The sequence below is a fragment of the Branchiostoma lanceolatum genome, chromosome 5, assembly GCF_035083965.1.
Source record: "Branchiostoma lanceolatum isolate klBraLanc5 chromosome 5, klBraLanc5.hap2, whole genome shotgun sequence".
NCBI classification, from domain to species: Eukaryota; Metazoa; Chordata; class Leptocardii; order Amphioxiformes; family Branchiostomatidae; genus Branchiostoma; species Branchiostoma lanceolatum.
This window is the reverse complement of record NC_089726.1, coordinates 15,290,057-15,305,828: the sequence shown is the minus strand read 5'-3', so window position 1 is coordinate 15,305,828 and position 15,772 is coordinate 15,290,057. Positions and strand designations below refer to the sequence as shown.

Genomic DNA, 15,772 nt, shown 5'->3' with positions numbered 1-15,772 from the left:
TGTAGAGCTAACTATTGCCGTCTCGCCACGAAACAGAATGTCCTTGACATCTCGAGTTGAGTAAGGATGTAAAAGTATGGATTACATACATATTTATTACAATTTTGAGAGAAGCATGTTAGGGACGGCACATGGATATAGTCACAGTTGTATAGGGCAATTCACAACTAAGCAATTTATTTCCAGTGATAATCAAGTTGCTGATGTGGAAGTGGAGAATCCCTTGTATGGCACGTAAGTCACTTTTGAGTAAACTTATGATATTGATGTACGATAATGTTAAAAGATCATATTGGACGTTTTACTTTACCCAAAAGGAAGTGTAGTATTGATTTTGGCTTTGTGTGTGCTGTATAAACGATTGCGTCATACATGAAGTACGTGAAGTCTGCCTTTTTTCTGACGTTTCAAAATTGGGCCTGTGTGTGGATTGGAAGTAAATAATTAAGGGTTAATGACCCACCCCGAGGTGTATATGGTGTCATAACGCCTGGTCATGTGCTATAACCACCGAATAAAACCACCGAGTGAGCGAAGCGAACGAGGTGGTTTTATGAGGTGGTTATAGCACATGACCAGGCGTTATGACACCATATACACCGAGGAACAGGCGGGTCATTAACGTTATTATCACATAGCCTATCTAAACTGACCCATATAAGAGAGACAAATTTTTGTATAGTACATAGATTCTTTATTCGATACTATACATGTAAAATCAATCCATTGTACATATGATCTTCATATAATCCAATGTAAACAAGCGGTGACTTGTCTTCGAGCCCACACGGTTACAAATTGACGGGTTGTTTGACGCCTGGCTGTGGTAAGAATCGTGCATGTTTACCTCCCCTTTGCTTGTAGTTTCCCCGGATAATTATTGCTCAAGCCGGAAAAGAAATCCCACAGAAGTGTACACATATCGAGCCGAGATCATCGTAGGTACAAACCTGTAAGAATTTGGGCGATTTTGACCGTAATTCTTACGATGCCAACACATCGGTTTGGGGAAGTTACGTGTTCGCCCTGGGGAGGGGGTCGTTTGTTTTGAACAAGGCGACATCACTTTGCCGGCAATAATTTAATTTTCGCCAGGTAAAACCCCTCAGAAACGTGAACATACCAGCCTGTGGTCCTCTTGGGTAGAAACGTAGGATGTTTCATTGGCGATTTCTTTGTCTGCCAAGATTTGCTACTTCGGGAAATACATTATGTGATGAGTGGGGAGGGGAATCTGTGTGCCCGCTGCTTCTTGTTGGTCACACTCGCCAGCTTCCTTGCCCCTAAACTGCTGAAGCATGTTTCTGGGCGTCTTCCTCAACTTCCCATGACCCGAAAACTGACTCTAAGTCGGCGTCTGTCAGTTCCTCGACGTAAAACTGTGGGACGGGTGATGATGCCCGACAAATTTGCAACAATCGTCTGCGGACGGTTCCACTCTCTTGGTAGGGGTGTGAGAAATATTGTTTTTATTCCTCTCGTTTAAATTTCACTCAAATTGAAATTTGTTCATTTTTTTCACGTATTCTAAGAAGATTTTGTGAATTTTGAGAAAATATATTTTTTTGAACAAGCGTAAGAAAAAGATTCATAAAAAAGACACCCCCTCTTCAAAATGGAATAAGTGTTGTGTTATAGCCCGTGTGTTATGGCCCCATAACACATGGGCAATGGAGGCTTCTGATTGGGCGACGCCATCTAGCTATGTGATAATACCCCTTATGGCGTGTGCATTTGCATAATAGAACAACTCATGCGTAAGTCATACTTTGTGACTCAGCAGCTAGTTAATATTTTGTGTCTCAATACGTTGTTAACGTACATTTATTTGCAGTCTTGATAAAATATGTTTCCATATATTGTACAGATGGCGTTGACGTTCTTGTGTGCAATCAAAGCAACAAACGTTTCTTTGATCTTTCAGAATGGGTACAGCGGATAGAGTGGGTCTGGCCGTGGCTGACAGTTGTGCGTGACGATGTCATCATCAGTAGTCATGGTCACGAGGACATTGGAACTCCAACTGTGTCGGAGAATTCCCTCTTTTTGTATACAGTATAGATAAAACGGGAGTTTATGAACACTTTCCTGTCTTTTGGACATAGATGTATAACATTGCAATGATCAAAGCTTTTTCAGCAGTGAAGCATAAAAAACTGCATTACTACATAGTTGAGCGACGGATTTCACTAGTTACTTGACGCTAAGATACTCATATGTATATCATATATCATAGTAGCGTGCCACTGCCGACTTTTCAGGCAGGGTATCCACATTGGAGTTGCACAATGACTAATATTGAAATCAAAGAAGGACATTCTTTTGACATTATGTGTATAACCACGAGATACTTGGGTTTGGTTATTTCTCGTGAAATTTCGTTGAATGGATTATTAGAAGATTCTACAATCACGAAAGTTATGAAATTTCATTGTCATAATATTTTTGACAACAATTGTGTAAATACTTGTACATGCCATGCTTTGTTTAAGTGCAATAGAATAAAGATTAAGCTATCTTAACACGAGTTTGTCAAAACTATTATGTGCATTGTATGAGGTAACGTTTGCGCCAACATGTGTGCAACCTGGAGCAAAATTCATTAAGAATTTTCCAAGAAGCTCCATCTTTCATCTGTTAATCAAAGTGCACCGTTAATATCACTTGGGTGGTCAATGTTATACCAACAACACTGCGCAGACCAGATCACAGCACGTTAAGTTTTTTGTCGTTGAAGAACAACAATGATAGCGCGTAGAGGTACATATCATCTCTTGCTACCGGTTCGTTTTGTCACCAGTTCAGTCACCTGTAAAGAAAATGAAATAGAACAATTTGGAAGAACAAAAAGATTGTACCACCCTAGAGGCACTGTCAAAATAGTAAACCTTCTAACGTAGCAGGATAGCAACATTGTCAGACAGGAGAACATTCCATCTTAAATGTTCAGATACGATTTAACTTCAAAACTGTTATTAGCATGGATTCGTCAAAATAACATCAACAACTTTAGTAATGCAAAATATGTCGATAATTATAAACTAGTCCATAGCGGTTGGATATTTCTCGAGAAATATCTGGCAAGAAGCTAATAGAATCACGGCATGCCTTGGTGATAACAGTGCCCATTGGTCAGAACAAATATCATCACGCCCTTCTGTTTGAACAAGATAAGATAGTTGAAGAGAACAAACCGCTGCCAGCCACCACTGCACACGCCCTAATTAAGTCATATCAATAGGGGAATAAATTAGTAATAGATGACGCAAAGGCTTTTGGGATAGGGGTGTCATAAAACAAATTTGGTAATTACATACCTGGTTTAAGTGTTCTCAGATAGCTGTTCTGTTTCGTCGTGGCAGATTCTTACCAATTGTGGGACGATTAAGGAACACCAGCGGGCAAAATGATCCCATATTGCGATTACCACGTTGTAGGACTGCTGATGCTGATGACATTCGGGCAGTTAGGTGAGTGCTTTTCCAAGAACATGTTTTGTGACAACGACCGGTCTATTTTTGTTTTAGTATTCTGTCTCTGCTCCTTGTTATAACCCGGTACATTAATACACACACATACGAACATTATGATTCCGGATTTACATGATACGGTGCTCGTGTTATCGGGTTTTCATCACCATCCGTGCCGTTAGGTGTGATTGACAGTACTGTTTGTCTTGTTTGTACGTTAAGAAGTAGCATGGTTCTTGACCATTCAGATTTATATCTATAATAGATCTGTTGCTTACGAGGGACGTCGGCTTGTCCCTAAACTATAGTTACAGTGTGCTGTATATAGGCTGCGCCATTTGCACAGAAATGTTGAATTTACGTCAGCTACTCAGCAAATTTCATCATCCGTTTGTGTTTGTATTTTATTTTATTTTATTTTACTGCTATAGATATTCATAGTTTTCCGTCGATGCAGTTACATGGTTTCAAATACCAGTCTTCATTTCTTACTGAAGGTTTGATATTAGATCTACATAGTCGTTGACTAAACTGACCTCTGCTCTTCAAACAATAGATTTTTCCTTAACTTATCTGTCGCCCCTTTGGCCCCGGGTGTGTGAAATTTGATTAACTGTATCCATGTATTCACAAAGAACCTTTGGTAAGTGTCAATCTAGACACACAGATCGATACCTAGAGTAGCCCCTCTTATGAGTTCAAAACGACAGACTGTTTGGCAAAAGCGATCTTTTTCGTAATTCTGATTTCTTAACGTGTCACCTATTGTATCCAGATAAGGACAGTTCAAACATTCGCGTGTGGTTATCAGTTGATTAGGGTTTTGTCCTGTCTTTGGTAAAATATGACTCAGAGGGCAAGGAATATGGGACTAAATGTCATTGCGATAGACTATCTGTCCTGCAGCACTTTCATCAAATGAATTTCATAAAAAGGTTATCTCCATTACTGGTATATTGCTGTCAATTTATCATCTCTTAAATCATAAATTAGTGGGGTCGTGTGGCGTAACGGCAGGATTTTCGACGCAGAACCCAGGGGTCCCGGGTTCGAATCCTGACGCCACCGATCTTGTGCCCTTAAGAAAAAACTAAAAAGGCACTTTTCAAGACTTTCCCCACTCCACCCAAGTGTAAAAAAACGGGTACATTATGTGTGTGGGTCACGACACCAGCAATAGCTGCCTGTGTCCCACGTGTATTGCGCTCTTGCAATTCCAATAAAATCCAAAATCCATAAATTGACATCAGGAAGGGCAAGCATGTGCACACAAACATAAAAATAATAATGCACATCATGCATCGATTGTGATTGTTTTAGCAAACAGCAACTGTTTAACATATTCGTCCACTATGAGGCGACATGATACGTTTCATATGTGTATTACCTTTATTATTATTTCTAGGCGCGATGGGACAAACCTGTGGAGGAACTCTGAACAAAGACAGCCCGACAAGAAACTTCACATCACCCAACTACCCCGGCCCGATCCCAGCGCGGACAACCTGCGAGTGGATCATCGAAGCACCTATGGGACAAATTCAGCTGCAGTTTGAGGTCTTCACGTTTGCACCATCAACATTTGGGTGTACTGACTTTAACTCATACGTGTCAATGAATGACGGTTCATCTACATCAGCCCCGTCACTAGGACAGTACTGTGGAGATGAGAATGGTATCTACGCGCCACCAGCCGTGGTGATGTCATCGTCAGGGTCTCTGTTGGTACGGTTTTATTCGGGAGGTTTTGGTCTTACATCTGGACAAGGCTTCATTGCAACGTTTTCTTTCCCAGGTAGATTTGTTTTCATTCCCTAAAACTTCTAACTAATTTACCAATGATATCTACAAAATGTATTGCTGAAAGTGGTGTTCACGTATTGCTTTGTCACTTCGTATTACACATGTACAGTCGATAATAATCATTTTCCACTGCCTTCAAAAAGAAGTTAAACCTAAGTATAGTCAACCATATTCAACATAGAACTTTCACAGTAGACTAGATAACTATTTCGATTTTCATGTATCTCCATGTACTTGTTTGTCTGCAATTAGCCTTTGGGCATGAACTTGAAATAAAGTTATCATTATCAATAATCACCCGATATTCTATACATAGTTGTATTAAGATCATATAGGATCGTTTTTGTTATAAGATCATGCAGACTGTACTGACGTTGTGTGCCAGAACGGAGGGACGTGTACAGACACACCGAATGGATACAACTGCTCTTGTGCCGCTGGATTCACTGGTTTGCAGTGTGAAATAGGTAGGTTCAGCTCTTTTTATCTGATAACCTTTGTTTGCGATTACATATAAAATGATACCATTTGTTTACATATGTCTTCATCAGTAAGCGTGTGAAACTTTCATGCGTTTGAATACATAATTTGCTATTTAAAGCATGGTTTATGGGAACTGGATTTAAAAAGAATTGGTATTTTTCTTAGCTCCTATGTGGTTTTGAATTATTCGAAATACTCGTATAACGGTACAACAATTCAAACTGTTGATTTGTTTTCCCACAAGTTGACGTCGACTACTGTGCATCATCGCCTTGTGCCAACGGAGGGACATGTGTGGATGGGACGGCCGGTTTCCGCTGTCTGTGTACGTCAGAGTATGTCGGGACACGATGTCAAGGTAACAAGAATAGATAATACATAGATGTAATTGTCGTCATAAAATATAAAATTTATCGTCAATTATATGGGGTTCGTTTATGTTTCATTCAGTGTTGAAATCGTCATGCTTGCTGCCACTCGGGATGGCAAATGGCAACATTGAGGACAGCCAGATCTCGGCATCATCAGAGACACCGCTATACGAGGCTTCCAAAGGCCGACTGAACGGTCCACGTGCCTGGCAACCAAACATCGTCAACACTAACCAGTGGTTACAGGTCAACTTTAACAACAGAACCATCATCACCGGGATCCAGACACAGGGTTTGTGGGGAGGGCATGTCAAGAGCTACAGGCTTCTCTACGGAGATACAGAGGACGACTTCTCAGCATACCAAGAGACTGGATCAAACAGTGGCAAGGTATCAGTCATATAATGTGTATTGTTATTTTCATGCGGTTTATAGAATAACAAATATGAGATAAGCAAGCTTAAGAAGTAGACAACATTTAGCCCGTGAAGGGCATGTTTACCCCATGTTCATATCAAACAGGAACGTACTAAACCTTTCTGTTGTCTCGTGTTTGATTCTCAAGGTATTCAGTGCAAATTCGGACGGTCCTACTGTGGTTGGTAATGACCTCGAGCACGCAGTCACCACTTCCATTATACGAGTGAACCCCCAGGACTACACGACTGCTTTCATACGGCTCCGAATAGAGTTGTTAGGATGTGAAGGTAAGGAACACACTTATCTGATTTCTGTAGTATTGCCAATGTTTAAACTATTGACAGAGACGCTTAGGGAGCATCTCTTCTACAAACAGACATTTGGTAGCGTTGCGTATCAAACGAATTTAATCCAACCTTATTTCACTATACCACAGAACCAGCTCCCCCAGTGCCAACCCAACCAACAACCACGGCACCTAGTACTACAGCCATCCCTACAACCCATGCAACAACAACGGAAGACGTGTCAACGGTTGCTCAAACTACATCAACAACATCAACACCCGATAGGTCAACTACACAGCCTACAGTTGCAACAACATCAACAACAATGCAAACAACTCTCCTCCCATCTACACGATCTGGAACAACTGAAATGCCTACAACCAGTCTCAGTCAGACTACAGCCGATTTGACAACAGCCATGTCATCAACTCCTCTCGCTGTCTCAACGACAATAACAACTCCGAGTGAAACGTCAGAAACGCCGTCATTTACGACATTGGAAATATCTACAGCGATAACTACACCAGAATCAACGACGCCTATGACTGAAACGCCAGGAACAACATCGGTACCAACTCTAAAAACATCTGCAAATATGCCTGAAGTAGAAACAACAGAGGAAACAACAGCACCACACACAACAACTGCTGCAACTACAGCAACAGCAACGACGCCTATGGCTGAAACGCAAGGAACAACATCGGTACCAACTCTAAAAACATCTGCAAATATGCCTGAAGTAGAAACAACAGAGGAAACAACAGCACCACACACAACAACTACTGCAACTTCAGCAACAGCAACGACGCCTATGGCAAAAACGTCGGAGATAGCCAAAAGAACAACACATGTGGCAACGACAAAATCAACAACAAAATCAATGGTGGAAACGTCTGCGAAAGTAACAACGATGAAGACCAGCACACCACTTCCAGTTAAAACAACGAAATCCGAACTTAAGAAGACGACGGAAAGTAACTCCAAGTGCACCACAGGGGCTAAGGATGGTGGCAAGGCGGAACAGTCTGGCGACAGTGGAGGAGGAGGTAACACCGCGGTGTTCGCTGCTGCAGGGGCCGCAGGGGGTGTAGTGGTCCTGGTCGGAGTGGGGGTCACTGTCTTCATCTGCAGACGACGCGGAAGGTAAAGACGCCACCATTTTGTCTGTTGAATGGGAGTCCTCTCAAATTAATCCATATGAGCAAAACAGTGTTTGTGATTGCACTCTGATAAGTTTGAAGGAAATATGTATAGTTTGTTTTACTAGTCTTTGTGCCATCCTAGTTAGTATACGGGGAACCCATCCTCCTTTTTCTGCCGGTTACCTAACCAGGCGTTATGTTCTGCATAGCTGATAAAGCATCAGAAATGGGTAAAGTAGACAATGTATACTTAGTTTCAAACCCATCATTATGTTTCGTATATTTTTTTATTTGTTTCACTGCAACTATAATCATTATGGATTTTTATGAAACGTCTATATAACATTTCAATGAAACTTATTATACAATATTATTTTCATCTATATTTCAATGATATATGGTGTTACAGGAATTCGGAGGCTTGTGGGGTACCGATGGAACGTCTTGGCGAGAGCAACATTGATCCTAAACCGTGAGTTGTTTACATTCGCTTACAAAACGAGTCATAACTGATATTCCCTGTCGGGTGCCTTTTGATCACAGAAGTAAACGCGATGACCCAATATAAACATTTACATGTGCCTCTCGCCTCATGGTATCTAATGTGATTGCACAAGTGCGGTATTCAAACATTCCTGTAGAGTTAACTGTTACTATTGCCGCACACACATGCGGTATGTCCTTGACATCTCGTCATAGTGAGCAAAGATTAAGACTACCTAATTACACCTATCCGAATCAACGCTTTAACGCTATAGATATCGCACCAAATTTGTTGTGTGAAGGTTTATGGTGTGTGTCCATATCTACAGAAACAATATCGATGCTGAGGTGGCGATAGGAAACCCCCTCTATGGAGCGTGAGTCCCTTCTTAATATTTAACTTCACATAGCTGTAATTACATAATCATAAACATTGTTAATGATTTCCAATGCGGGAGTCTTTGGTAAACAATTGTTTGTATGATCCGCGGGTCTTTTTGATTGACTTCACTTCTATTCACAAATATAGTTGGCTAATAGAAAGAAGATGTATGTAATTGTGTTAGATAGGCTACATTGCTTTGCATTGCATGCACAGTGTTGTGAACTTGTGCGATATACATAAAGTATTGTTTTGTGACACAATTGAATAAATAATCCTTTTCTGACATTTCAGAATGAACGATCCCAATAAACTTGGCCTCGCCGTGAATGACAGCTGTGCTTGACGACCTTATCACCATTGGTAATGACATTGAGACCGTAGAAACTTCGGTTGTATTCTCCTTTAGCTAACATCGGCCAAATAGACAATTGTTTACATTCTTGTGTAATCTTGGGCTAGATAAACATGAACGACGATGACGTCTCCAAAGCTTTAAAAAATCCATTTTTTATAGTACATGTATATTCAAGAACAAATCTCTTCTATATGCCATTATGCTGCCCTTGTATATCTGAGACACTTATCTCATACAGCAGTAGATGAAGATATAAGATTGAACAAATCACAATGAAATGTTTTTACCAAGAGCCCTTTTTCGTATCAGTTTTCTAACGTTATGTGAAATCATTCAAGAATGTTAACTGTTTCAATACTAATTAATGTTTTTGGAAAAAGATCGAAAATTACACACTCACGAAAGCCATCTGCATGTACATAGCAGCTACTATCATATTCTCGGAGCTAATTCTTTGTCATCGTATACATAGCTGTACATAGCCATGTTTCATTTATGTGCAATAAAATGAACAACATATCATGATGTGTGTTTGTCCAGATCGTTTTAGATTATGGTATACATCGCAGTGTTAAAGTCAATGATGTGAAATAACACATGGGAAAGCAAAATAGGTAACACTATATAGATCGGTGCTCAAATAGCTGGGTAGCATGACAACGGAATTTCACAACACTTCCATAAAAGATAGAAGGATTCTTTATTTGACGTAGAAACATTACACTTCCAAAGTAGGAGCAAAACATGCAAATTTGTGAATAATCAATGCAAAATAAAGAAGACTTCTATAAGGTCTATAGGCTTGTGTTTTGGGGTACAACACTAGTTCTAGACACTCCTCGACGAGGAAACCAATAAAGTCACGACATACATTGGTCAAATCAATTTGCATTGGTTAGTTCAAACACCCTACCGTATGCACAAGATAACCGAGCCGCAGAGAACAATTTGCTGTCAATCACTTCTAACGATGTCATATCATTGGACAAGAATTGATTTGTTTACCGTAAAGGATTTTGGGACAGCTAGGGGTGTCGTAAAACAAATTAAAGGTTCTGAACTAATTTTGACTAGTCGACTGTTGTCAGATAGTAGTTTCCTAGTTGAATCGTCGCGATTCGTATAGTGAACTAGCTGTTTGAGGGAGACAAGCGGGAAAAATGCTCTCGTGCGGCAAGTACGTTTTGATAATGGCGCTGATGCTGAATCTTGCCATGTCAGGTGAGTGTGTTCCCTACAAACTCTAAATATTTCCCATCACTTCAACTAGACACTACAAAAGAGCACTTTGGGATAAACAGATTGAATTTTTATTGTCTTTGTAATGACAACAATAATGATAATGATAATATTGACTGTTGTTAGTTGTGAATCGACAAAAATATGGTTAAACTGAAATTTACAACCAGATCAGTGTACGTCTTTGTACATGCTGACTCATTGTTGTTTGTTTGCTGCTAAGATATTGGAACACATGAGTGTCCGTTCTAATGTTCTGGTCTAAATACAACTTGCAGTCATCTATCAGGCTACTGAGAAGACATTCACGGGGCTTTCCGTGTCTTGGTTTGATTTTTTTTTTTTTTTTGCTGAACGCGATGTTAAGAACTTTTTGTGGTGAGGTGTTTAGGACAACAACAAAGCCTGAAGGCTTCATCTGGTGACCGTCATGTAGATATGTACAGGAAAATTATCGAGGGAAATATTGATATATTGACAGCTTTCATGCATGTTCCCCGTAATGTTGTGTTTTAGAATAAAAGGAACAGTCTCACATGTAAATCCGTGCTGGTGTTGCGTAATTCGTGCGTAGGGAGATCACAGAAGACAATCATTTAATCTGTAGTTGTCGCATTCACAAGCGTACCACAACAGGTGTACAAATGTTGTGCGACAAAATTTTTGCTGAGATTAAAAATGATTCCATGACACAAGGTCAAAGTTGAAGTATTTTGGTTGATTGGTATAAAGACCAGAGAGTATAAAAATGGGTGGTAAAAACTGTAGCATATTCCATCTATGTGTCGTTATTTTCTCGATCTCATGAAGCATTTGACGCCTTGTTAGCCTAAAAAGTATACAGGTAGGAATATGTCTACGTCTGTCGTGTTGGATATTTGCGCGCTCGTCAACTAGTGACATTATGCTGTACAAAGGTCAAATCTTGATGACCTCGTCCAATAATGGTCAGCGACGTATCTTTTGTACATTTGGCTCAATGTACAATTCATTCTCAACTTACTTTGCAGAGTTGATTAACCATATCCTTGAAAAAATGTACAGTAGCAAATAGGCAAAAAGCAATTCAAAAACTGGTAGTAAAAGAGATGAGTTGTTGATTAAGTTAGTTTTTTTGGCGGTGGTACGGATACTTTTGTACAGGGGTATACCGGTACGGACACTTATGTATCATCATGGGGGTACGGATAATTTTGCAAGCGGTACGGACAATTTTGCACCGGGGTACGGACACTTATGCACGGGGCTACGGACACTTTTGCACGGCCTCCCAGACGATTATATGTCCGTCCCATTCCTTAACCTGTCACTTATTGCTTCCAAATAGCAAACACCATACTTGGTTCTCACTTGACTACGCTATCTGACAGTCGTGGGTAAAATATGACTCAGACGACAGGGAATACGAGTCGGAATGACTTTAAGATTGGCTCTCCGTACTGGGACAATTTGATGACGTTAGAAAGTTGTTAACCACTTCAATGGGGATATTGCTCAAGCAACTTATCAACTCTCAAAACACAAATCGTCAAAATGCACATAAACAGACTTAGCAGCATCATTGACCAGAATAAAGGGATTGACATGTTGGAGACATATCAAGTACTTATTTCCAGCGGTGTATCTGAATTCATATGACTCATCGAAGTTTGAATAAGTTCACATACTCAGATGATAGAAAAAGTTAATTTTTTTCAATATGTCTAGGGTCAATGGGACAAAACTGTGGAGGCACCCTGAACAAAGACAGCCCGACAAGAAACTTCACATCACCTAACTACCCTAACCCGATCCAAGCACAGACCACGTGTGACTGGGTCATTCAAGCACCCGTGGGACAAGTCCAACTGCAGTTTGAAGAATTTAGTTTCTTCCCTGTCGTGTATTGGTGCACTTTGTCCGAACCATCTGTGACAATATATGACGGTTCATCTATATCAGCACCATCACTAGGACAGTTCTGTGGAGAGGAGAATGGTAGCTTCGCCCCACCGAATGTGATAATGTCCTCGTCAGGATCTCTTTTGGTTCATTACCACGCGGGAAGTTACGGTGGGACAGGGTTATCTGGAGAAGGCTTTATTGCTACGTTTTCTTTCCCAGGTAGAGTTTAATTTCATCATTCTTTGATTCACTCACCATGTTTTCAAACTGCGTGTGACAAACTATTACCATCTACTGATGCCATTTACCTTTCTGTTTATATTCGTAGTTAGTGGCACTTGATAAAGATGCTAAATATTGACAAATAATCCGAAGGGGAAACGTATGTTTTGTTCCTTTAAAACTGACCTGTAAGCTTGAATTTGACTATGTCAAACTGAAACCAGAGATCGTTGAATGAAGTATCAATGATTACTTTTATTTCCCCCACAAGACGCGGCCGATGTCGACCATTGTGCGTCGTCGCCATGTACGAATGTAGGGACATGTGTGAATGTACCTGACAGTTTCCAGTGCTTGTGCCCACCGGAGTATGTCGGAACACGATGTCAAGGTAAGCTGTTATCAAGGTATTGCTTATTTCAACGAAGTTATCTTACATACGATGCATTTTATTAAGTTAGAATCACATGCGTTTATCAACCATTTGTTTTCGTCAAATGGTACATGGTGACTTCATCTTTTGATGTTCGGCAACATTAAGAATTAAATTATGCCATTCACATAAACATCACAATGAATCTAACTTCTGTCATCAAGAAGCTTAGGCCTAAGCAAAATCTCAAATACGACAAAAAATGACGACGATTTCTAGTATTAAAGCAACGTTGCTTAAGTCTAATCTTGCCAACATTATAAAGGTTCTTTTTGTTTACGCTGTTGTCATTCAGTGTCAAAATCATCCTGCATGCTGCCTCTGGGGATGGCAAACGGTGATATTGAGGACAACCAGATCTCAGCATCATCAGAGACACCGCTATACGAGACTTACAAAGGCCGACTGAACGGTCCGCGTGCCTGGCAACCAGACGTCGTCAACACTAACCAGTGGTTACAGGTCAACTTTAACAACAGAACCATCATCACCGGGATCCAGACACAGGGTTTGTGGGGAGGGCATGTCAAGAGCTACAGGCTTCTCTACGGAGAAACAGAGGACGGTATGTCGATGTATCAAGAGTCTGGAGCCAACAGCAGCAAGGTAAATGTTGCCATCTTTATATAATAGCGCCATATACACAAAATGTATAGGCACAATAGTTCATCCCTTCTCATTTTGCAAAAAAGCAATTAGAAGCCATTGCTTCACAATACATGATTGATATTGCAGCAGCAAGTACTTTACTGTGGAATCTTTTGTGTTTTTTTCCCCCATCTTTGCCTCCAGGTCTTCAGTGCGAATTCCGATGGTTCGACAGTGGTCAGTCATGATCTTGACCTACCAATTGTCGCCTCCTTACTGAGAGTGAACCCTCAAGACTTCACGAATAACCTGATACGTCTCCGAATGGAGCTGCTAGGATGTGAAGGTGAGAAGCCATGTTCTGATCGTGGCTCGAGACGGTCATGCGTTTACCTGTTAGGTCCCGGCCAATTGGAAAAAAGGGGCCCCGCCGGGTAGTTGACGGGCTGCCTTTTTGCATTTTCGAGCGTGACCCCTACGTTGCCCCGTGGGACACCCTGCGGCCCCCGGGCTATATTTAGGCCCGGCCGGGGCCCCGAATCATTTTAACTCTGGCTTAAAACCAACACGGGGCCCGGTAACAAATAGACGTGAGATAATCGTGTGAACACCGGGAACCAAATTTGTGGCTTCGGGGCCCGGTCGGGACTACACCCCCTACGGGCACCGGCGCAATTGGGTCGTAAGCATAAGGAGAATATGGTTTTGGTGCCGTTTGATATGTATTCGTCTCTGTACACAGAAATTGTGACACCATTGGATAGCATACATGTATGCCTATACATGTTTCATGAAGTGATATCTGTCTTTTTTTTCTTAAGACGTCGACCACTGTGCATCGTCGCCCTGTGCCAACGGAGGGACATGTGTGAATGTACCTGACGGTTTCCAGTGCCTGTGTACATCTGAGTATGTCGGGACCCGATGTCAAGGTAATCTTTATATCATATTTGATATACGTGTCATCTGAAATAGGTATAGTCGTCAGTACCTACAAAATAAATCACCATTACCATGTTGTTTTCCTCATTCAGTATCGAAATCATCCTGCACGCTGCCTCTTGGAATGGCTAATGGTCACATTGAAGACAATCAGATCTCGGCATCAACAGAGAAGGCCGGATACGAGGCTTACAAAGGCCGACTGAACGGTCCCCGTGCCTGGCAGGCAGACATAACAGACACTAACCAGTGGTTACAGGTCAACTTTAACAACAGAACCATCATCACCGGGATCCAGACACAGGGTTTGTGGGGAGGGCATGTCAAGAGCTACAGACTTCTCTACGGAGATACAGACGGAAATCTCTCAGCATACCAAGAGACTGGGGCCAACAGCAGCAAGGTAAAGTTGCAGTCTATATACATGTAATCCCTTATCACACTGCAAATAAACAAATAGCATTTAGAAACCATAGCTACACAATACATAATTGATATTGCAGCAGCTAGTACCTTACTCTTTTGTTTGTGGTTTCCCGTGTTTGCCTCTAGGTCTTCAATGCTAATTTCGATGGATCAACAGTGGTCAGTCATGACCTTGACCTACCGATCATCGCGAGTAAACTGAGAGTGAACCCTCAAGACTTCACGAATAACTTAATACGTCTCCGAATAGAGTTGCTGGGATGTGAAGGTGAGAAGCTTAAGCCATTTTTCAAGGAAAATCTTTCACCTCCTTAAATGAAGTTATTTTTCATGGCCTTTTGGATGTATTTGTCGATGTGAGCAGCTGAATGATTTGCACACCAATGAATCGCATGTATGCCTATGTTTCATGCAATATACCTGTCTTATTTCACAAGACGTCGATCATTGTGCATCGTCACCCTGCACCAACGGCGGTACATGTCTGCATGGACCGGACGGTTTCCAGTGCCTGTGTCCACCGGAGTACGTCGGAACGCAATGTCAAGGTAATCTTCATATCATACTATATGCCCACTGTCATATCGTAATGTATATCTCAACTAACACATCGTCTGCCATAGCTATAACCAATTATTCAAATCACTGTCATTGTAACCATGTTGTTCTTCTCATTCAGTTACAAAATCATCGTGTATGCTGCCTCTGGGGATGGCAAACGGTGACATTGAGGACAACCAGATCTCAGCATCCTCTGAGGTGGCCGGATACGAGGCTTACAAAGGCCGACTGAACGGTCCGCGTGCTTGGGAAGCAAACGTCTCCGACTCTAACCAGTG

General features: G+C 41.2%; 1 protein-coding gene across 1 annotated transcript; it reads left to right on the top strand.

Moving 5' to 3' along the window:
• The first annotated feature begins 4,797 nt into the window (after positions 1-4,797).
• Positions 4,798-9,587, top strand: LOC136434405 (discoidin, CUB and LCCL domain-containing protein 2-like). Its single transcript, XM_066427196.1, has 9 exons — positions 4,798-5,265; positions 5,627-5,740; positions 6,001-6,114; positions 6,207-6,517; positions 6,693-6,834; positions 6,984-7,977; positions 8,386-8,448; positions 8,789-8,836; positions 9,136-9,587. The coding sequence occupies exons 1-9, from the start codon at positions 4,833-4,835 to the stop codon at positions 9,185-9,187; spliced, it is 2,271 nt and encodes a 756-aa protein (XP_066283293.1). The 5' UTR covers positions 4,798-4,832; the 3' UTR covers positions 9,188-9,587.
• The last annotated feature ends 6,185 nt before the right edge of the window (positions 9,588-15,772 follow it).

What these genes read in the sequence shown, in the direction of transcription:
- LOC136434405 (XM_066427196.1), top strand. Translation starts at nt 4,833, where the DNA reads ATGATACGTTTCATATGTGTATTACCTTTATTATTATTTCTAGGCGCG. An exon ending in AGAGTTGTTAGGATGTGAAG is followed by an intron (nt 6,835 to 6,983) that starts GTAAGGAACACA and finishes ACTATACCACAG; the next exon opens with AACCAGCTCCCCCAGTGCCA. An exon ending in AGCAACATTGATCCTAAACC is followed by an intron (nt 8,449 to 8,788) that starts GTGAGTTGTTTA and finishes CCATATCTACAG; the next exon opens with AAACAATATCGATGCTGAGG.